This window comes from Porites lutea, chromosome 7 (assembly GCF_958299795.1).
Source record: "Porites lutea chromosome 7, jaPorLute2.1, whole genome shotgun sequence".
In the NCBI taxonomy this organism is placed as follows: domain Eukaryota; kingdom Metazoa; phylum Cnidaria; class Anthozoa; order Scleractinia; family Poritidae; genus Porites; species Porites lutea.
Window position 1 is genome coordinate 2,467,618 of NC_133207.1, and position 23,305 is coordinate 2,490,922.

General features: G+C 39.8%; 2 protein-coding genes across 2 annotated transcripts; one reads left to right on the forward strand and one right to left on the reverse strand.

Annotated features, from left to right (window-relative positions):
- Positions 1-1,858: 1,858 nt before the first annotated feature.
- LOC140943473 (uncharacterized) lies at positions 1,859-4,220 on the forward strand. The gene is made up of 2 exons (XM_073392566.1): positions 1,859-2,633; positions 3,250-4,220. Exons 1-2 carry the CDS (start codon positions 1,859-1,861, stop codon positions 4,218-4,220), a joined length of 1,746 nt encoding a protein of 581 aa, XP_073248667.1.
- On the reverse strand, positions 3,921-20,570 carry LOC140943474 (uncharacterized). Its single transcript, XM_073392567.1, has 9 exons — positions 20,561-20,570; positions 18,930-19,952; positions 16,221-18,424; positions 15,481-15,535; positions 12,218-12,907; positions 11,619-11,810; positions 10,826-10,885; positions 9,443-9,593; positions 3,921-6,586 (listed from the first exon to the last, which is right to left on the reverse strand). Exons 1-8 carry the CDS (start codon positions 20,568-20,570, stop codon positions 9,499-9,501), a joined length of 4,329 nt encoding a protein of 1,442 aa, XP_073248668.1. The 3' UTR covers positions 3,921-6,586; positions 9,443-9,498.
- Positions 20,571-23,305: the final 2,735 nt, after the last annotated feature.

The following is a 23,305-nucleotide window of genomic DNA, read 5'->3' on the forward strand; positions in this document are numbered from 1 at the left end:
TATACTTCAATTTTACTCTATGTTGAGATACATTGTATAATAACCAGTCTGAACTCTCCGTGGGATTTAGAAACCAGTGAACTAAAATTATAAAAGCAACCACGCGATGGTGGTGTCGTATACCATATAGCTCTAACGCAGCTTCAAATACCATTTAGGATAGCGCTTCTCTTCACACATTGAAACGCTGATTTCGTCGCAGTTTCTGTAACGGTTCGAAGTTGCGCCGCGCCGATCTTAGTGGATCGTCAAATATCGGTATTTAGGTTTGGCACAGATAGCTTTTCACGTCGACTTGAAGAGCCTTTCGATATGTAGGGTACACTGAGGGTAGACATACCCAGTTACCTACAGACTGAAGAAACCCGAAATTAACTCCTTATTTGATGTTTTAAGGAGGATGTAAACACAAAAAGGCAATTATCTTTAAATTCGTTGAATTTGCATACGGTTTCGTACGAATGAACCCTCAAAATTCGCCTGGAACGCGTTTGACAAATCGAACGAGGTGGAATTATAGCGATGAGATAAGATGGCGCGAATTTACTTTCAAGGACATTTTAGCTGCCGTTGCCGTCGCGTGGGTGCCTCATTCCTACTGCAAACCAGTGCGGTCGTATATGAGCGGCAGTTATCAGTATATTTAATGTAATATGAATATAAAAAATATTGCACAAAACAACGGAAACAAACGAACAGGCAAAGAGTAACAAAATAAGGGAGATATGTGGTACGGGCAATAACAGGGCGCAGTCGATGACTGACAACTGACGTTCGGCCCTATATATCAAAGCGCATATTCCTCCATATTTCTTTAAAATTCATAAAAGCAGACAATTGAAATGTCTGCATGTTTATGACATTTTATGCCACAACGACTACTTCTCACGATGAACATATAGTTATATTGGGTTCTACATGCACGACGAACCATAGTTAATATCAGATTGACTCCGCCATGTGGAACAAGTGCCAGTCAAGCATGGGTAGCCAAGTCTAAAACCTACTTCGATGTTCGTTTTGAAGTGTGGACGCAGCAGAAACGCGAAAGAATATACAATGTATTGCCAGACCAAAAAGGTCTTAGTAAAGACGGTGTATTAGTGACTCTAGCGTCGGTTCACGATTTATCCTAACAGCGGAAACTTTCTCGCAAATATATCCCTTAGACACTACTAATAGTATTATAATAACAATAGACCTTGTCACGGTTTTCGACGCCATCGTAGGCAAACGCGTGAGAAATTACAGTGTTTGTATGAGAATGGCGATTCTGACAAAAATGTGAATTGTAAACTAAAGCTTCACTCCCAGTAAGGAATCTACTGAAAAAGAAATTCCCGGAAAAAGTTAAAGACAAATATATGGAAAATCTAAAGCAAGCCTCTGGAGAAATTTAAGCACACAGGTATGCCCAAAAATTTTTTTAAGTACAATCCTCTGTTTTGTAGCTTAAGTTTACAAGTCATATTTTTTTCAGGACAGCCGTTTTACGGAAATCATTCGACATTAGATTCTCATACAAACACTGTAAATTCTCACGCGTTTGCCTACTCGTCAAGATGGCGTTGAAAACCGTGAGAAGGTCTATTCACACTGACGACCTTAGCTTGAATGTAGTACATTAGGTTGTGTCTTATTCGCCCAAATTTATATCCGAGTGCGTGCGCTATTTGGGAAGATTTTGTCGAAATTCTTTACCTGTCGCAACATGCTAGTGTACTTACGTCTTCTTTTCTTCGTTCTCTAGCTCCAGGTCAAAAACGGCGCTCGCTTCTCTTTTCGCTCGAAGTTACTTGAAACAGGCTAATCCCCATAACATACTTATTATGTTGAATGTTCAATCTTCTAAACAGGTATGGCTTTGCCGCCTTATCAGGACGAGGAGTTAAATTTCTTCAAGTTCGCGTCTCTTGTGCTGAACGAATTTCCAAAAGCATTAAGGCAGAAATTTAAAACCATGTGGGACGACACCTATGGACATCGCCCTGGTTTCAAACTCTGGGATGATTCCTCTGCTGTGAGAAATTTGTTTGCTTCTTTGGAGGGAGACAAGAACAGAGTTCCTATTCACACTTCTTACAATGAATGGGACTGCACTGCTCTTTTTCAAGCAACCATTTACGCGCAGTCGTTCCCTTGCGGCCACTCTTTCACTCTTAGTGATTTGTACCTGAAGCCTTTGGCACTACCTTGTGATTCTTTCCATGCTTCAGTCACGAGCCCGTGTGGTAACGAAGAAGAAACTCTCGCACTTGCGATTGACCAGCTGCGACTTTTAAGAAATTCGCTTTGTCACTCAGTTAGATCTTTGATGGACAAAGAAACGTTTGATGAGAGAATGAAACAAGCTAAAGACGCGTTCAAAGCCCTCGGAGTCGCCACAGACCTCCTTGATGCCGTTGCCAGTTTGGATGAGTCACATTTTCCGACCAATGAAATTCATACATTAAATAAAAAAATCAGAAAGGAGTCTCAGACGTGCGTCCAGATGCTTGAGGATGTAGTTGCAAATGTTGAAGAGTGGAAGCGCGACACCGCTACCAAACAAGATATCGCCATATTGTCACTGAAGATTGACGAGCTGAAGGCAGCTCAGGAAATACGTGAGGCTAATTTAACAAATGCACAAAGTATGCCTACAAAGTTCTGACTAAAGCAACATTTTGGAAAGATTAAGGGGGTCCACATTCCGGAATGAGCGGAATTTTTGCTTGTGAATTCCGGAATCCTAGGCTTTGGAATCCGGAGTACAGTTCAAAATATCCGGAATCCGAATAATACCGATTGGAATCCAGAATCAAAGTTCCACTGACAGAGAATCCGGAATTTAGTACATGGAATCCGGCAAGACTGTCTTGAATTATCTTAACTGGGGGGAGATTTAGTTCTAAAACTAGTTTTTTTAAGTGTTACCTCTGCTCCCCCACCTTCCCAGTAATTGGGTCCCTTACGTAGCCAAGTACAAAAGTGCATTGTGGTCACAGGGGTAAATTTTAATAAGCATATCATATCGGGTAAAAACGAAACATCATTGTTCCGTGTGAATTTGTTTTTCCTTTAAGCGAATTCTCTTGTTTGCAGTTTTTCAATCACAGTGTCATAGAAATGGCTGTCAATTGTGCCAAGTTTAAAAAAAATCTGGAGTATATCCTTTTTAAGGGAATTACCTTTAAGTTTCTCGAAATAATGGTTTTTTTTCTGGCTCTCCTGTAATCCAGAAAATTTCGTTTTGTTTTTGTCATTCAGGCAAGGAAACATCAACCGAACAATCACAGTCTTGCTCAGTAATCACAAACACTGTAGGAGAGAACCATTCGAGCATAGCTGACAGCTACCACAAATTGGGAGTCACTGAACGGGTCCGATGCAATTTTCCAACTGCTCTTAAGTATGCACAGCAAGCTCTAAGCATAAGACGCAAGCTGTATGGGGAAGACCATCCAAGCATAGCTGAGTGCTTCCATGCACTTGGTGACACGCAGCGCGCTATGGGCGACTATGCTGCAGGACTCGAGTCTGCAAAGCGTGCCCTAAGCATCCGGCGTCGGGTGTTTGGAGAAGAACACTTAAGCACAGCTGACATTTACCAATCCCTTGGGGATACACAGCGCGCTTTGGGGGACTTTCCTTCCGCGGTCGATTCTGGAGAGCGTGCGCTTGCCATTAGACTCAAGCTGCTTGGAGAAGAGCACTTAAGCACAGCCGACATCTATCACTCCATTGGAGACACCCAGCGCGCTTTAGGCGACTGTCCTTCCGCGCTCGCGTCTGGTAAACGCGCACTTGCCATTAGACTCAAGCTGCTTGGAGAAGAACACTTAAGCACAGCCGACATCTACCACTCTATTGGGGACACACAGCGCGCTTTGGGCGACTACCCTTCCGCGCTTGCGTCCGGTAAACGCGCACTTGCCATTAGACTCAAGCTGCTTGGAGAAGAGCACTTAAGCATAGCCGACATTTATCACTCTATTGGGGACACACAGCGCGCTTTAGGCGACTATACTTCAGCACTCGAGTCTACAAAGCATGCACTTGATATCAGACTGAAGCTTCTTGGAGAAGAGCATCCAAGCACGGCAGACATTTTTCATTCTTTTGGAGACACACAACGCACTCTAGGTGACTTGTCTTCAGCCCATCAATCTCAGGAACGCGCTCTAAAGATAAGACAGAAGTTGTTTGGAACTTCAGAGCACGTAAACATCGCTGACTGAATGCAGAGTTTCGGAAAACACTGTGATTTTACTTTAGACAAGCTGAATGGCCTATAGACAAGATTTCCCATACGAGAACAATTGAACGTATTATTTATGTCGCGCAAGTGGATGAAATGAAAATGATCGGTTCTAGCCCGTAATCATGAGCAACTGGACCTGTATATGATCCTAGAAGGGTGGCAGATATATGGTTTTGTAAATATCCATATTCGACAATATCATTCATTCTAAATACCTCTCATTTTCTGATAATCTTTAATACCTCGTCTTATTCAGTTCTAGGCTGGATTTCTGCCACTCTCCCGTGTCTGGTCTTTGTTCCTCCCGGAAAGAAGGGAGGAAAGCGGGCTCGCTTTCCTGCATGATCAGTGACAGGTGGCACTAACCAAATTCGGAATTATTGACGTCAGTCACCCCTCCCCGAATGATACAAAAAACACGTGCGTGAAAGTTCAAAGGCAGAATGAATCTTGAGGCGATGTAACATAAGGTAGAGTAAAGTAACTTTTGTGACATAATGTAGAATAGAGAATATAAAAAAAAAATGCTTTGTAAACTCAGTGTTTCAAATTCTTTATGCAGTAGAACAGTTAAGTTCACCATTTTCAAGGTAATTTTCGGTCATGCAATCGAATTGAGTTCAAAATATTTTTCCCAAATAAACTGCCTGGTTATGTCTTTAAGAAAAAATAATAACGTCGCAAAAGTTGTTGTTTCTTTGAAGCAAAATAATTCCGAAGGTTTCATCGGCGCAACTTAAATCTTTTTTTCCTGAAAATTAGACTTTCTAAGCTCTAAAAAGAGACCAAGAGACTATTTTCAAGGTAATTTTCGCTTATGCATTCGAGTTGAGTTCAAACTATTTTTCATAAATTACGGTAATTCATGACATTTCTAAACAAATTGAACATCGCGCGCGTATAGGTAAGTCTTTGTTCGTTGGCACTTAGTGATAGCTATAACTAAGTATTGGTATTCACCAAATCGAGGATAGCTGTATTTGCAACAAAATCATAAAAAATGATCCCCGAAACAGTGTCAGTTGAAACGTACGTAAACAAAATCTAACAAAGTGACGTCTTTTATTTACAAAAAGTTCCTTTTCGATTTTTAAACAACTAATTTGGTAAAAACTAAAACAACTATCCCCCTAAGGGTCGGTTCATAGCGCTAGATATATACCTCGACGTTTCGCGTCCCTGTATATATCCAGCACTATTCACCTCCCCTTCGAATTTTTGTTAACGAAGATGTTCAAAGGAAATAGTGTTTAACCGATAATGTTTACAAACGGATACAATAAATGATGAAAGATGATGAGACAGAGCCAATAATCCTTCACGAGTAAATGCAATTGAAGGATTAGAGAGATTTGGAGTCACGTTTAGGCAAACGGCAAACGTGAGATGCAAGTTGGTAATTTCTCAAATTTGGAATGAGCAGAAAAAAATTGTCCAAAATTAATCTGCTGGATGAACACAACATGAAACAACTTATTCCCGTGTAGAAGTAATAGACAGTAAAGGACAAGTAAAGGGAAAACTCGGTCATGTGGTACAATTTGACGTCTGCTGTAAACGCGATTCTAAATCCCTTATTGTAATGACTATTTTTCACATAAACGCCATCCTTGGAGAACCAGGGGCGACTAAAAACTCATTCCCAGGCCAGGGTCCTCTCCTACTCGTCTCTCCGACCCTGACAACGAGGCTTGGAGGGCTAGTCTGGACAATAAAAATGGGCAAAGCCCTGTGAAGCCACTCGTAGCTAACGAGTTCCTCAACCATTTGAATTTCCCTTCTTCTTATAGCAATGAAAAACAATCTTTCTGGCCAGTTAGGAAGTACGCAGCTATTTAGACCCTCTAATTTCATTGGATATTCAATAGCAAGCAGCTCTATTGTTTTAGGGCAAGCTAAGGGTCCATTGTTCTATTCTTATTTGTCTAGAGAAGAAAAAAGGTCTTTTTTTAGACCTTTTCAATCTCTCTTGAGTTTGTTTATTGTTTTCTCAGCCAATCCTGCAGGGCCTTATAAGAGCTTTGTTTCGTCCGAAACTGCTGGATAACTTTCGTATATTGTTACAAGACATCGACATCATCCGACAAGGCTATTTTGGAGAGTGTGTCCAACGTTAATTTCAACGAGGCCAAAAACATCGCCTTCTCTTTCCTGATAACAAACGCTTGCCAGGAAATTTAAGCCGTGTAGCCGTCTTCTATGAGATTTTTTCTGTTACTGAATCTCCCTTCATTCTAAGCCGGCCCCTAGTTCTCTAAGGATGCAAGGCGAAAGCATGAATTAAAGCAGTTTGTTGCATCATAAAGAATCACGTTGTCACTCCATTCACCATCTGCCACTGTGCTAAGGAATGAAACAAAATAACGGTAATTAGAGAGGTTTAAAAATACGTAAATATAAAGAAGTATGATTAAGAAAGAGGAATGAATCATTATTCCACAAAAGAAAAACAACATTTTTGATCCCGAGTCTTGGAGGAATAAAACAAGCCGGAATAATTTTAGGAACAGTAAAAAACAAACTACCTTTGTTTTCTTTATTCCTGTAAGCCTAAAAGCCAAGTAAAAATTTAAACATATAGAAACTGGTAGATTGAAGGTACAACAAAATATGTAACATTCCAGCCAAACTAAAGTTAAAATCAACGGTGAGATCTTTTGGACACCTGATGATGCACCCGTTTCTCAATGTGCACTCACTCTTGGTGTTTTTCTGTTTTGAGTTATAGAAAAACTTACTATAATAGTGGAAGTCTGCTCGAAATGGTGATCGTCCTTGTAACTTCCTGTTTATATTTATTTTCTTTTTTCTTTAGTTTACTAACTGACTTCCTCATATTTAATATCTGACAATCCTTAGGTGTTTCGTTGTTCTTGTTGTTTGTCTGTTTTTTCGCGCTCGTTATAATATTTACGTGAAAATGACACAGAACTGAGACAGTTAGTTTGGCCATTATGTCAAATTACATACATCTAAGTTAGCTAAAATGCCACGTTTAGACAGGTATCGTCGTTTTGTATCCATTCTCCGGCCCACGCAATATTTTTGAGGGGCCAAAGTTCATCTCTAGGAACTGATGGAAATGAGCCCTGACTCAGGTCTGCCTGAACGCCGCTCGTTTCAGCAAGACGTTCGTCAGGGAGGTTGAGTTGGGTGACAAGCCAAAAGAGCGTTTCCGAAACGAAGGAGCCTACTCTCCACGCATTTGAATCGCACTAGGAGCTTAAACCTAGGATTTTTTTTTTTTATTTTTTTTATTTTAGGATAAGTGCTTTATTATCAACAGAGCGCCTACAGACACATGTGTTTACCTATTAAACAAGGTTATATTTAACGCGTCTATCTCTTTCGCGGAAGCGATCATATACTTATTTAGCCACAATTTTTTGCGTTTTCTCTCCTTGCTTCATACTTATCAACGTTGTAAAGGCAGAGCTTGGAGTCAGTTACGTGCCTGTTTATATGGGTCCGGTTAACCTGCTGGGTAATTTAACCACGCTAGCTCGGTTTTGAGTTCCTGCGAGAAATTTCAGGAAATTGTTTACGTGATAGTCTGCACGAGTATAAAACGTCGTTATCTGCTTCGCGGTAGTTCTGAACGTCTTAAACCCGTTCGCCCCTGACCCGCCCATAAGTCGGAGTAAAAGGAAAAAAGCCATGTGAAGTTGCCCGGAAAATTCCGATGAAAGCCTTATTCCACTACACACCTGTATACTTCCTTCTATCTAATCCTAAGATCCTACAAGCTGTTCCAAAAACGTTGCCCACCGATATGAAGTGAGTAAATTGCCAGCAAAAGAAAAAAAAGGATAAAGAAATGTGAGAAAAGAGGGGAAGAGACAACTACTACAGGAATCCCTGGGACGCTCCTTCTACGGCTCTACTTAATAGATATTTTAACATTCACCCATTTCAGGAGCGAGAGGCGAAACTAAAGGCAAAAATGGTTTTTAAGGCATTAAATGGTCTGCTGCCTATCTACATTGCTGAGAAGTTTTTAATATTCAACACAGTCCATTCCAGGGAAACAAGAAGCAGTACTTAAAAGAAATTTATCGTTGCCTAGAATTAAACAAACATATGGACAGCGCTCATTTATGTTCAGTGCTGCGAGCTTGTGGAACAGACTTCCTGAGGAGTTGAAAGACTGCTCTTCCTTTTACGCCCTTCGAAAACATACTTAAGCGAATTGAAGTTTGCACATTTTAATGGGCAATCTTAAGCAATTCCTTAATTAGCTTATCTTCAAATTCTCTCTATTGACTATTTTCCAATTCCCCATAATACACTCTGTCTGCCCCCCAAATTTTGCATAACTTATTGTCTTAAGGTGCTCTTGGGAAAATGCAATACTCCCAGGAGCATTTAAAAACAATGGTTTATGCAAAATTTGGGGGGCAAACAGAGTATATTATGGGGAATTGGAAAATAGAGAATGAATCATAGTTTTGTCTTTGACTTTTGTGTTTTTTATTTTATTTTTATTTTTTTGAGGGTTCTGTGTAGATAATCGCGATCGAGATATTGCGTGCTACCCTCAATAAAAAAGGTTTTATTATTATTATTATTATTATTATTATTAATTATTATTATTATTATTACTATCATTTATTAAACGAAAGGTAAACGTCGAGACTGCTGTGTCAAGAGATTTTGCATTCTGCGCATCGCCGAACTTTAAAAGCTGATATTTTGCATCTGCAGTAGGAGGCCGCGAAGTGCTTGACCCGGAAACGACGTTTCGGGCATTTTAGGCTCTTTATAGTCAAAAATTGACCAGAAAGCGGCTCGACTAGCTTCAAAACGCGTTTTTCGGTAAATAGAGGAGCGAAAGGATTAACCAGTTATTTACTTATGAAATATCCACTAAAGAGAGACGCATGCGTGGCTTAAGTAATTCTACAACAGAAAAATTTGAGCCCAAGATCTTGGTTAACCGAGACATCATGGGAACAGGTCCTAAGTTTTCTTCTGTTACTGTTCACGAGATAGACTACAAGTAGCCCCTCAATTTGCTCAGGAATAGTTGAGAGTGATAAATATTGACGAACGTGCCGCAAAATCCCCATAGGGAACGATTTTCACGGGCTTATGTCTTTTACTTGGTCAACTATTCATAGGAAAAATGAGGGGCTACTCGTAGTCAATTCACGTGATTTAATTTCACTATTTTATCGGTTGTCATTTAAGTATACTTACCTATTGGCTTACATTCTGCTGAGTATAGGTTGTTTGGGTTATTTAGTCACTACCTTTCAGTTGGAACCAAAACAAACGAACAGCACAACTGCAATCAGACACACCAGTCCAGCAACCACTATGTTGATTTTCGTTTCATCAAACCACCTCCCTTTATAGAGAAGAGAATAAATAGAATAAAATATAATATTTTACCTACCTGATACATATAACCTGCATGCTTTTAACCAACTCTTTGTAACGTTTACATATCACAGTGAAAATAATAATAATAATAATGATAAAGATAATAATACAACAAAACAAGTTCTTGAGACTTTAAAGAGGAGACTAAACATCAAGCATTGCTCCGATGTGCTTTCTTTTTTTGCTTGACTTTCGTTATTGTAAATGAAAACGCCCATACTGTAAGTTCACTTTTAATAGACATCAACACAAAATGTCAATAACACACCAGTGAAAACACGACCGGGGCGTAGTGGTCGGAGCACTCGCCTTCCAGTAATGCGGACGGGCCTTCAAATCCTGGCGTCGACGTCATATGTGATGGTTTTTTCCCTTGCTCCGAGAGGTTTTCCTCCTGCTGTTTTTCCGATTTTCCCCTCTTCTTAAAAACCGAAACTCAACATTCAATCGGGAAACAGCATGGACACGTTTGAACGAGTTTTTAACAACGCCAAAGTGCTTTGTGGCAAAACAAATCACATTTACAATTTTTTACGACCACCAGAACGGACGGAAAGTTCAAGAAAGACCAAGCGACGAGACGTAGCAGAGGAACTTTCATTTAAAAAATTCCAAAAATCAGCCATGAAGCATGAAAATTTTGTCATAAAGGGACAAACTGGTAAGCGTTTGTGAGGTTTTGTAACATTCTATGGTACTGCGTGACAACCGTGAAGTTATCACCAAATTGTAAGGGATTTACAGCTACTCAAAGCATGTGACCCTGCTGCAGTCTTGTTGCGACCGACAACGTTAATTGAAATAGCTGTATGAATAAAGAATTAACTCTGAAAAGAAAGTAATGGTGCTAGAGATGGCCACAAACCCCATCGAGCATTTGCGGCCCTAGGAAAGGGAATCAAAGATCCACGCGGGGCAAATACAAAAATCTTTCAGGACCTCAGCGGGCTTGATTTTCACAGAGGTTCAAGTTATTTTTTCTTGACCTTGCGTGCACTAGTTACTTGCCTCTACTTATTTGGGATAACGCCCAATGGGGCTTGTAGGTCATCTCTAGCACTTCGAGTTTTACTTCTGACTTTATTCTCTGTTCTATCACTACCTATATATACAAATGAGATTGTTTAACAGGTTTTAAAAAAGCCGTACCGGAACGAATCAGAGAAATGACAACAAATTCATTGACTTTATATTTACCCCAAGGTATTTGGGCATCCTTCTTCATGCGTGATTCGCAGTTTCTACATTTCTCAACACCTACATATCGGAAAGGGAAATATCAAAGGTTTTGTAAAGCCTATTACACCTTTTAAGGCGCCGAATACATAAAAGATTGCATCCGCGTTAGCCAGCCTAAGATTCAGGCTCGGCTTCCGGGACAAATCACTTGTCTGGATTACATAGAGGGAGTTCCAGTGAGTCGGAGCTGTTAGTATTTAGGCTAGTTTTAAACGCAGGCGCCCGTATGCAAGAGTATATTTTAGCCCGGGCTTAAATTTCAAACCAGGTACACAAACCGGCTTAAATATTCAGCCAGATAAAGCATGCTGAAAACCTTCATGTAATCGCGTTCAAAGTTATGAGCTTGGGCATGCGCGGCTGCTGTGAAAAAGCTTTCCAATAAACTTTTTTTGTCCAATTTCAAACATTGCGCAAACGGCCCGTTAGTTTGAGACTCTGTCCACTTAAGTCAAACTATTGAGTACCATTAGCAGTACAGGACAGGGTAGATTCTGTGTAGACATTTTATGTATGTAACCTTAACATTAACTTCATCGGAATACCCACAGACAGATAACTTGATTCACAAGTCTAACATTCGCAAATGGATTGTTCCATTTTTCATCGACAGTTTGATTTTGCAGCTGCAAAAAATAGGATTTATATACACTTGCTAGAAATAAGATAAAAGCTTCACTGGTGGACAAAGAGTAAGAGAAGACTGAAAAATGCGCCCGCAACGAACGCATTCTAACTGTTCAGTACTTACTTGTGCTCTCAAAGTGAGGCCAGTCTTGAAAAACGTTGGCATCGCTGAGAATATGAGCCGTTACAGAAGCTGCCATTAAACTTGCAAATGGCCTCCAGGACATCTCCTTAGATTTACTGCCACCAGCGTAATCCGAAATCCCTTTAATAACGATCCACTCAATGTCGAGATCGTGAGCCGCAGCAAACACGCCTAGAATAAAGATTAGTCGTACATGAAGAAGTGAAGTCAGTGAAGTGACTATGAAACACAGAAAATGAAAGAAAAGCCACGTAAAATCAGCCTGAAAGGGTTGTGAGAGATAGTTAAAACAAATTTGACAATTCATAAATTTAACCGCGGCGGCTTGATTGTAAGGGCAAGGCATCGATAAACACAGGCCGATGATTGAGCAGAAAGCATATATTAAACAGTGATCCAATCTGAACGATCCTGTAGTTTCCATTAATCTAGTCATAGAATAATTCACTGAAAACTATTCTGCTAACAATGAATTTGAAGGATTTGGGCATTTATTTCAATTCACTGACTTGAGTCATCCTGCCAACTGCGGTGTAATGGCCAAGGTCACCAAAAGTTCACTCTTGCCGAAAACTCACCTTCACCCTCTTCTTCCATCGCAACTGCTTCTGGGAAACGATCGACGAGTGCCTTACAATGCTTGGGGCTATCAATAACTTCTACGGGTCCACTCAGAATCGTGCCTCGATGTATCTTAACCTCGAGTGGTTTTGGACCTTTTAAAGGCGGCTTCCAGCCATCACCAGCCCTTAATATCACCTTTAAGAGGCCGGACTTCAGCGGAACTTTAACACCGCGTTCTTCAATGCCACTCTCTGTGATTTTGCACGGGCCATATGTTATTAACTTCTCAAACATTACTATGTCTCCAAGTTTAACTTTGTCATAGTTTAAGCTTCTACAGGAACCTACACAGAACACTGCTTTGGGCCTCAAGACTTTGACAGCGTTTAATACAACAACTATAGATCCTCCTGGAGAGGCGGAACCCTTGTAGCAGCTCATTACAGCAATGTTTAACTTCTTTTCATTTTCTCCCACATCTCCGAGGTACACAAAGCCAAGATCGCTGCGATAAGTCTTACAGAAATCAGGATTCAGACATGACAGACAGCTTAGCAATTCACAATCCTCGACCGTCAGCAATAAAAAGTCGACTGGCAGTTGGCAATCATCAAAATGTGTCACACTTTTAGGAAGATCCTGATTCTTAAGCTGATTAATGATGACTTCTGGTGGATCAGTGGCAGATCTTTCCCATCCAGTTTCTGTAAAAAACAAAAACAAAACAAACAAACAAAAAACAAGGAGTATTGCTTGAATAATTAATGACATTAGAGAGGTTAAGCATCACGTTTACGTCAAACGGCAAACGCGAATTTGTACCACATGACCAAGTTTCCCGTTTACTTGTAGTTTACTGCCCATTATTTTTACAAATAAATTTAGTAGTTTCACGCAATTTTTTATCCATAAGAATTGTTTTGAGCTGTTTTTATCTACTCATTTTCTATTTGGAAAAATTCTCAACTTGAATCTGACGTTTGCCGTTTGCCGTATACGTGAAGCTTAAACTCTCTAATGTTGTTTCCAAACGATCAAAATTTTCTCACAACCCTTATGAATAAATTATCGCGTATTAGCTACGTTGCGCATGGACGAATTGAACAATAGTTAAGAAAGATGTTTCACATCGAACGGGTTCAACATTTGGAGACAATTGAAAAAAACGGTTACGGCGATTTTGTAAGAAAGTTAAGTTGAGTTTAGACACTATATTTTCGTTTTGCTCGGTAAAAAAAATTCCAGGGACCAGGAAAGAGTTGCCAAGATTTGAAATGATCTCCGGTTATAACGAAATTTAAATGGAGTTTTTTTTAACTTTTCCCTAGATCTAACAACAGTGTCGAAAGGAGTCAGTAAAGGGGTGTTAAACAGTCGCAACTTCCGCTAAGATCATTGCCACAACATTGACACATTAACACATCCTTTCACATTTGTTTTTAAGGGGGGGAGGGGGGGACGTAGAACACAAGTCATATTCTTTTTCGCCTTCTTAGTGACTAAATATTATATTTCTAGCTATTTATTGATTTTTAGGAGATTTATGCAGTGTACTTATATAGTATGTATAGTCTCTAAAATTTTTTTTTTGACGTGGACAAGTTGGGAAAATCCGTTAACTGTAAATTTTCACAACTTTGCGGAGTTATATCCTCACTCGCTTACGACGTATCACTTTAAGACTTGACAATTGTACTAAATAACAATTATTCACCGAAGTGGAGGTGGCTAGTCCTGGATATTTACCGAACTGCGAAGCAGTGAGGTAAATATCCACGACTAGCCACCGACACTGAGGTGAATAATTGTTTTAGTATATACTAAAACACTGAGATAATTGAGCACAAAAATGATGATTTTTGACTCAAATACTGTTGCCACCGATTACAATTTTGGCGCGTAATGACCGGGCGGCCACGGCCGTCGCTTTTTCTTGCCGACAAAACTCTTGAAGGCATTTGTTTAGCTCTTGCGGGGAAATTTCTTCAAAAGGAGTTGTGAATTCTTTTTGTATTTAAAATCATTCTATAAAAAAAGATTATTAAATTGAGTTTTAAGCTTATTTATAACCATTTAAATAAAGTAAGCAAGACTTGCATTTGTAAACAAAAAACTTTTTCACCGGTTTTATCGATAAATTCGTTTTTAAAAGATAAAGCTTTACCTTTTAAAACTTCCAATCCGAACTTCGTCACCTTCTTCGTGTATTTCTTAAACAGCTTGCTTGATTAGTTGTGAAATTTCTTTGTTTGTTTACGGCAGCAAACCGGGAAGGCATTTCGCTTGCAACTTACGCAAGTTTGGCGTCGCTCGCTCCGAGGAACTGGAGGTGAATCAGTGAATAGTGCAGGATATTCACTGATTGAGTAGCCAATCAGAGCGCGCGAAAAACACTATCCACTGTTTTAGTATTTATTCTAAGGCGCTGTACGGTTGCCAGTGGGTTTTCGCTTGTACAATCAATTGAGCGTTCTTGACTTTCAAGATGGTGTTAATGACTTGTTGCAGAGATTAATATTTAACAATTAGTCGCCGAAGGCGACGTGCATATCGGCTAATAGTCACCGAGACGAATTGTTCTAGCATAATTACATTGATGATTATTCGAGAAAATAAAATTATTTATCAATTTCCGACGCTGAAACATCAAAAAATCTGGCTGCCATTTTGAAAACTGCAAGCCTTCAATGTTATAATCACCGCGCGGTGATTATAGCGGGATAAAGCTCCTAGCTAATCATAGCGCTCTAGTTTCGATAATCATCAATGTAATTATACCAATAACCCTTAGTAGACCTTACTTAATATGAACTTAGTAACTGACAATATCCTTTCGCACTCCCGGATGGTCAACAAATATTTCGAAATTTTCAAACTGTCGTAAAATATTTCCCTAAGCATAACTGGGCTCAAATTTTCACTTTCTTTCATAACAGACAATGTGAGCACTTAAATGCGTAAGGGAAAGATTCAACGACAGTTTAAAATTGTCCAAATTGACAAGGATTTGTATGGAAGACTGGGTGGCAAGAGTTGTTATTCCCATACGAATCCTTCTAATTTTCGGCGGCCGTCGCAATCGCTACTTTCGAGATATACGACTGAAAACTTTACAGGTGACCTAATTTTAATACGCTATTTCAGTTCCTACTAACTAAATTTTCTAAAAGCGAACTGTTTTTTTGTTTTCAGAAAGTTAATCACTTGACCAACTAATGCAAAAGGGGCCGATATTTCTGTTTGCCAAAAAAGTAGCAACCACAATAAATGGGCTTACCTTTCTTAGGAGTTATGCGGTGTTCTTCATTGTTGTCACGTTGAGTCACATCTTGCTGATGTGAAGATACAGATAAAGAAAATGAGAAATGAGAAATGAAAAAATAAGAACTATTAAATATTGCTTCGGTAATGCACCTCTAGCCAAGCCTCCTCTATCAAATACCAAACAATGAAATTAGATTTCCCCTTTTCTGAAAATGATGATGATAATAATAATAATAATAATAATAATAATAATAATAATAATAATAATAATAATAATAATAATAATAATTAATGATGACCATCACCTACGTCTAAGATCTTAAGTACATCAAGTCGGCAGCTCTTTTGACAAAGCAAAGCTACAGTGTACATTATTTGTCGCAATTATAAGATACACTAGGAGACTCTTAGGGTCGGTTATTTAAACGAAGTCTAACTTAGACCGCGGTCTAGGAAGTCTTTAGAAGCCTAGATCTCGTCCATAGTGGGTAATTTAAAGGGAGACAAAATTAATGCTTTTCTAGTCTACACCATACGCTTTCATGAAACTGTCACGATAAATGGTCTTTATTTAAAAGCGCTGGGCAAACTGAAATGAATTAGAACGCGGTTTTGTTAAATACTGGCTAAACCCCGTTTAAATAACTGGCTCTTAGGTTCCTTGGAAAGTCAGACAAAAACAGTACTGGTGATTCTAGTATACAGCTGAAAAAGCCACGCGTGTCTCAGGAAACTAATTTTTCAGGAACCAACCTGACTGAGTGGAATCCCGCTTCCTTGGGATTCTGACAGTGCAAACCAGTGTTCAAATGTGTTAATGTTAATTGTGGGATCTCCACGAATGCCAGGCCTGTCGCAATACGGATTATCACGTAACTTACACTCTGACAACAAGTGCAAACACTCGCAACCACGCACATCATGAGCACGGCATCTGCTACCTTCTTCAGAACACACAGGGCAGCAGACGCACAATTCGTACCTCATGTGCTGTAACCAGAATGACATTTTACGAATGTTTTCAAGAAGACATTTCAGCTGCGAATAGATGGCCCGGCTTGTATGCAGATCACGAGAATCACTTCCAACGTGAAAAACGATTTCGATGGACGAGGAACGCAACATAAATACTAAAGAAATTGCACGATTAGGAAGAATGTGAAACATAGCAAAATTATTGAACAATTCAGGATTTATCTTGCTCTTCCATTCTTCTTGACACAACCGATAAAACTGCAGAACAAGCCGCGAGAACAAGCCTGGAGGCACTCTGCCTGAATCAAACGCCACAAAAAGTGAAGGGGTCCGTACATAATCAAGGTGCTTAAGAACATCCTCTGTTGGGGGAGACTGTAACATGGATGGTACAAGGTACTGCTTGACGGTCCCGTCTGATGGCCATGGACAAAGCAAATTAAAGCTTTCCATCATTGAAATGAGTATGCTCTTGTCGGTTTTTTGGGTATCAACCAAAGACCTCCATGCATGATCTAAAAGATTTTCATCTAAGATTCCGGTCTTCTGAAAACTACGCCATAGTTCCCCATAGTCCTCATCCACCTCCTCCCAACTTTTAACGGTGATCACCTCCTTGAACACGTCTATGAGCCACTGTGGGCTTAAAATGACCATGCTCTTCAATTCTGGTGGTTCACTAAAATTGATCAAAACTCTCTGATCGTGTAAGAAGTTAAGTAACGTTCGAATTGTTTGCTCATCGTCAGCAATTCCACATTCATCTATCGCAATCTGTCTTGCTTTCTCGATGGGTATCCACTTATAACCCTCCTGGCTCAAGAGATACAGAGCCTTTTCAAATTTTAACCACTTCAAAGGAATGGCTTCTTCCATCTGTGGAAACTTTTTGGCAATAGAAAGTACTTTTTCCCTTAGTTTTTTTACGCCTCGGCACTCATCACCACTTCCTGACTTTGTGTTGTCTACAACAAATAGCCCTTTAAGAAGATCTTTATAAACCTTGTCTTTTAGGGAGTCATAGATTTTACTAGGGTTCGCATTCTGGCTTTTCTTGTCAGCATGTGTACAAGCTAAGAACACCGTAGGTAAGTTTTCAGATACAATCAATTCCTGACTGACAACATCTGGACGTACCAAAGAGTAAACTGATGACATCCAAACATCAAGATAATCGAGATTCGTTTTGCTGCAACAGACGTCATCCATATTCCCTCCCATGCCTTTTTTTGTAGTAGAATCGGCTTTCTGGTATGGATCATAACTTAAGTTACAAGCCAAAATGTAGATGGCCTTTCGTGTCAAAAAAATTGGATGCGTGTCGTAGTAAACAGACTGCCCTCCAAAATCCCAAATGATGGAATATATATCGTCTTTGTCGTTGCGATTCTTTTCAAGCAACCTCTGGACCAATGCTGCTATATCCTCTGGTAGCTTTGGCACACGCGGATGATCATGGGAGACTTGACGTGATGGGGTCATCCCTTCACCGCTCGGTTCCTCTGAATTGGAGTCTTGAGGCGACAGCTCGATCATACTGATACTGCTAGGTTCATCAGAAAACTCTTTCGCTTCCTCAATGGCCTTAGATGGCTTGGTCGCGGCATTGCTAGTATTTGGCGAAAGTTCTTCAGCATTAGAGCTTCCTGTTTTTCTTTCCTTTAACCTTTCAACTATCAACTGGGCTGTCTGGTGTTCAAACGAAAACGTTGGCTCTGATTCGGTGTCTCTGCTATTCTTGCTTGTCCTCCAAACGTCTGTCGAGACTTTAAAATAAGATGGATCTGTCTCTATTCCTTCCGTGCTTCCTTCATTTGGATTGAAAAATTCTCCTTTTAAGGATTTCTTTAGACTGGTCTTCCCTGTCCGTGCCTGCCCAATTATCATGACGGGAACTCTTCTGGCGTAACCTTTTCCTTCCAAAAGGGCTCGTCTGTAGGCTTCAATAGCTGGCCTACCTCGGGCTAGAATCTCTGACGGAGCTAATGATGTAAAATAAAACATATGTATCAAGTAATGGTCTATTGAAACAAGCTAAATTCGATAACGCAAGTTTAAGGTTTAAGTTGTAAGCTTTTTCTTTGAGTGATACCCTTCAGATCAAAGTGAAGATTTAAGGATTTTGCGAATAATTATAACATCTTTAGCTTGAGAATAGAAGGGGGAAGTTGGGTTGGGCAGGGAATGTTAATTTGTGCTTTGGCGATTTTAAATTCATTACCTACGCGAAGCCTAATGGCACTTCAAACGAATACATACGCATGATCCAGGAGCCAATGAATGGTGCATGGTTTCAATCTCAAACCGTTGTGTTCTCGTTAAAGAACGCACTGTCACGTGAACTTGCTAGTTTTTGCTACTGTTATCCCGAGTTCGTAATAACAGTTAGCAATACTTTAGTGTTCTTCTCCGAAGAGTTTAAAGATTAAAGGGCTAGTTTTAAATCACCTAGTTTATGCTGGGTCATCTCCAATGAGTTAGCAGTACCTTGGTGTTCTTCTCCAATCAGTTTAATTCGTATGTCCTGCGCACGCTGGTGAGATTGAAGAGCTGCTTTGAAGTCACCCAGTTTACGCTGTGTTTTTCCCAGATCGTAGTAACAGTCAGCAGTACTTTGGAGTTCTTCTCCAAACAGTTTAATACGTATTTCCAGTGCACGCTGTTTTGATTGCAGAGCCGCTTTTAAATCACCTAGTTCATGCTGTGTTACCCCCAGTGAGTGGTAACAGTCAGCAGTACTTTGGTGTTCTTCTCCAAACAGTTTAATACGTATTTCCAGTGCATGCTGTTTTGATTGCAGAGCCGCTTTTAAATCACCTAGTTCATGCTGTGTTATCCCCAGTGTGTAGTAACAGTCAGCAGTACTTTGGCGTTCTTCTCCAAACAGTTTAATACGTATTTCCAGTGCACGCTGTTTTGATTGCAGAGCCGCTTTTAAATCACCTAGTTCATGCTGTGTTACCCGCAGTGAGTGGTAACAGTCAGCAATACTTTGGTGTTCTTCTCCAAACAGTCTCAAACGTATGTGCAGCGCAAGCTGAAGAGATTGAAGAGCTGAAGTGAAATGACCTAATTTATGCTGTGTTACCCCCAGGTAGTAGTAACAGTCAGCAGTACGTACGTTGTCTTCTCCAAACATTTTAAGACTTATATCCAGCGCATGCTGGAGACATTGAAGAGCTGCATTAAAATCACCTAGTTCACGCCGTGTTATCCCCAGTGAGTAGTAACAGTCAGCAGTACGTACGTTGTCTTCTCCAAACAGTTTAAGACTTATATCCAGCGCATGCTGGAGACATTGAAGAGCTGCATTGAAATCACCTAGTTCACGCTGTGCTATCCCCAGTGAGTAGTAACAGTCAGCAGTACTTCGGTGTTCTTTTCCAAACAATTTAATACGTATTTCCAGCGCACGCTGGTAAGATTGATGAGCTCCTTCGAAATTACCTTGCCAACTCTCTGTTATCCCCAGTCCATAGTAACGGTCAGCAATAATTTGGCTTTCTTCTGCTAATAATATACATAAAAAGAATTTCTTTAATCTGATTGGCTAAAAGCAATGCAGTTTTTAGTGAACATAGTCCAAAAACGGATAATCGTAATGCAAAAAGAAGGAAATGAAATGCAAATATCTCAGAGAATGGAACACTTTGATTAACTAATAAACGATAGAAAATATATACGAACCAATCTGCTGGCGTAGTAAACATGACTGGCGTACAAAGCCTATTTTAGTTCTGCCACGCTTGGAATAATATCATTGAAGAATTGAAAAAAGAAATTTTCAAAAAGAAAACACTGTAAAGAGGAGCCTCCATTTAGTTAATGCTTGAAACAAATGTAGAAAAGAGGAAGAATATTCCTAGCAAATTGAGAGCTACGAGCCTGCCGATCTCACTGAACAAAGCGCTCGACTGAGCGTGAGTTCTTCGACTAAGAGCACCACAGTCTCAAAGTTATGATGATAGATTTGGAAAGGCCTTTGAAAGAGGAAGGATATACCACTTCTGCAACTAGGGACAGGCAATTCAGGAACAGGGAAGCACGTTTTTGATGCTAAGGCCAAACAACTACGTCTAGCCGTTCGAACAATATTTTAGAACAAAAAGTAATCATACGACTTTCCATGTTTAAATTGGAATTTGTTTGCACTCGATGGAATTTATTTACACTAGTGCGTTTTTCAAAAACCTCTAATAATACTTTTTGAAAATCACACTCGTGAGAATACTGAATACAAAATAGGACCACTTGAAGTCACATGACTACCCATAGACCAGGGGGGGGCCCACGACTCCAATAGCGCCTAGTACTTGTTTCGTGTACCTCTGATCCACCGATTTATGACATCACATCCGGTTGCAGAGTTGCAGCTCTGTTTTGGCGCGAAGCACCAAGATGGACGCCCGATGCTATTTGGTTTCTTCGTTATTTTAACCAACAGGCTAACGGAATTATGTATCTTGAATGCCGAGAATGTTGAGAAGGTATCTAGTCGGCCTTTTAAGCAAATGTCATGACCAAACAAAGAAGATTTAGTATTATTTTAATGATAAATATCATGCAGCTGCCTGGAATGTCATGGCGAGTCTTGCGATGTTTCAAAACGAGTGTCGTTAACGTTTTTCGGCTGTTGCGGCATATGATTTAGAGAAGTCATCAATCAAAATATAATTTCCTGAGCGGAATAGAATGGGGAAAACGCCGATGGCCACAGTTTAAAGTGTTCACCGCTGGAAGGCTGGATCACGCCCCGTAAAGTTGCAGAAACTTCCACTCAACTGCATGGTTTTGAGGAATGTCATGGCGAGTCTTTCGCTGTTTGTAATCGAGCGTCACTCAAGAGTTTGGCTTTCGCGGCTTCTGATTCATCGAAGTCACCAATCAAAATTGCCTATCCTGAGCGAAATACCGTGGAGAAAAAGCTTATGGTCACAGTTTAAAGTGTTAACAGCTGGAAGGCTTGGCACTCGACGTTAAGTTGCCGAAAGCTCTCCTCGACTGTACGGTTTGAGCAATGTAATGGTGAGTCTTTCTCTGTCTAATCGACCGTCACTCAAGACTTTGGCTTTTGCATCTTCTGATTCACCGAAGTCATCAATCAAAATACCCTATCCTGAGCGAAATACCGTGGAGAAAAAGCCTATGGTCACAGTTTACGGTGTTAACAGCTGGAAGGCTTTGCCACTCGACGTAAAGTTACTGAAAGCTCTACTCAACTTATTTCGAAATAGTCACATGTTGCGTGCTTCTGGAAGGTTAGTGTTGGATTTTTAGCATTTAATTTGCCTTTGAAGATTTATGTTTAGAACAAGCCTTAAGCCTAAAAGTAGTCCAATTTGTCATTATCTGAGAGAAATCAAGAAAGTTTGTGCCCCTCTTTTTTTTCTAAGCTTGCAAGTGTAACGCACCTGAAAAGAAACCCTTATGTACTACAAGTCATATTGTCAAAATGACTAGTTCGAAATTACTCCTTATCTTAACTGATAACTACAACACTTTACAGTTGAAAAAAAAACAACTAAGATTTACACTGATTATAGTTATATAATTAATTAGTAAATCAAAAAAGAATGGAATGAAAGTGAAAAAACAAAACAGCTGTTTTAACTGTTTTAGAGGTTTGAAGGTCTGAAGGGATCACTAGAGCTGTAATATGAGACTCAATAAGAGGTCTAGTTACTTTAGAACACGTTAGAAGTTTCCTGCAGCAAAACACATATTTTGGCTTGGTAATTACTGGTATTTCTTGATGTAAATTGCCTGCTATGAATTAAGTGTTAGTTAGGGTCATTCATAATGCTGTACTGCACCTTATTTTATCTGGCGATTATCTAAGGTATAAAAAATGAATTTTGTGTATTTTTGAAGACTTCAATATATGCTTACTTTTGAGTTTATAAACAATATATATTTAAATCCTACACTGTAAGTCTGGTTGTCAGTGTAGCCTGTGTCGCAGACATAATCTATTGCCGGTTAGTAACATCTGCAAAGCTGTGCCAATATTCTGGGCTGCCAATCACAATGTTTTTTGATATTCCCTTCAACCTGATTGGCACACTGATAATGATATTTTTAAGGGGCCAATCATAGCTCATATGCAAGTGCTAGTTCACAGGTGGGCCACGGGGTGCCCAGAAGCAGGATTTCAGTGCCGTCTCACAGGGGGACTTAACCAGAAGTTTAGTTCTGTCTGTGGCACAGGCTAGTCCTCTGGGCATTAATGTTTAAATTATGTATTTTATGTTGCTTAGCTGGGAAGACAAAAATAGATGACAGAAGAGCACAAACAAGAGAATATCAAGAAGTATTAAAAAGTATATCTACCACACAACTCGTAAAGAGAGGTGAAAGTCCATGAGGACAGAAATGTTGTTACAGAGCCATAAAACATTAATGTTAAGTACAACTCACTGTCAAATAAGTTAAAAGGAAGGAAGAATGCTGACATTTCGAGGAATACACTTTTCTGGTTTATGGAAAATCTGCAGCAACAGAAGACACTGAAATCATGTTGAGCTGGTTCAGGATGTCAATTCTGTTTAGATGGAATCCTCTGACAGTGTCTAGGCCAGTGTACAGTAGTGTGCTTCAAAGCTGGTCCTTGGTAAGACATTTCTTGACTTTACATACCAACTCTCTTTCAAGGACCTCAAGGCTAAGTGTCTGTTTCCCTGACATTCACTTTCTTGTCAGGGATCAGCAAATTTTAACTAGACGACTGAGTTAACTGTAGTTTTTTTTGTAAGACTTAAAAAACTTCACAGGAAAGACTGAAACTAATGATCTTGCACTAAGCAGCTTTGAAGAAATCAAGGTTTCTCGGGGGGGGGGGGGGGGGAGAGGCTGTGCTGCACATA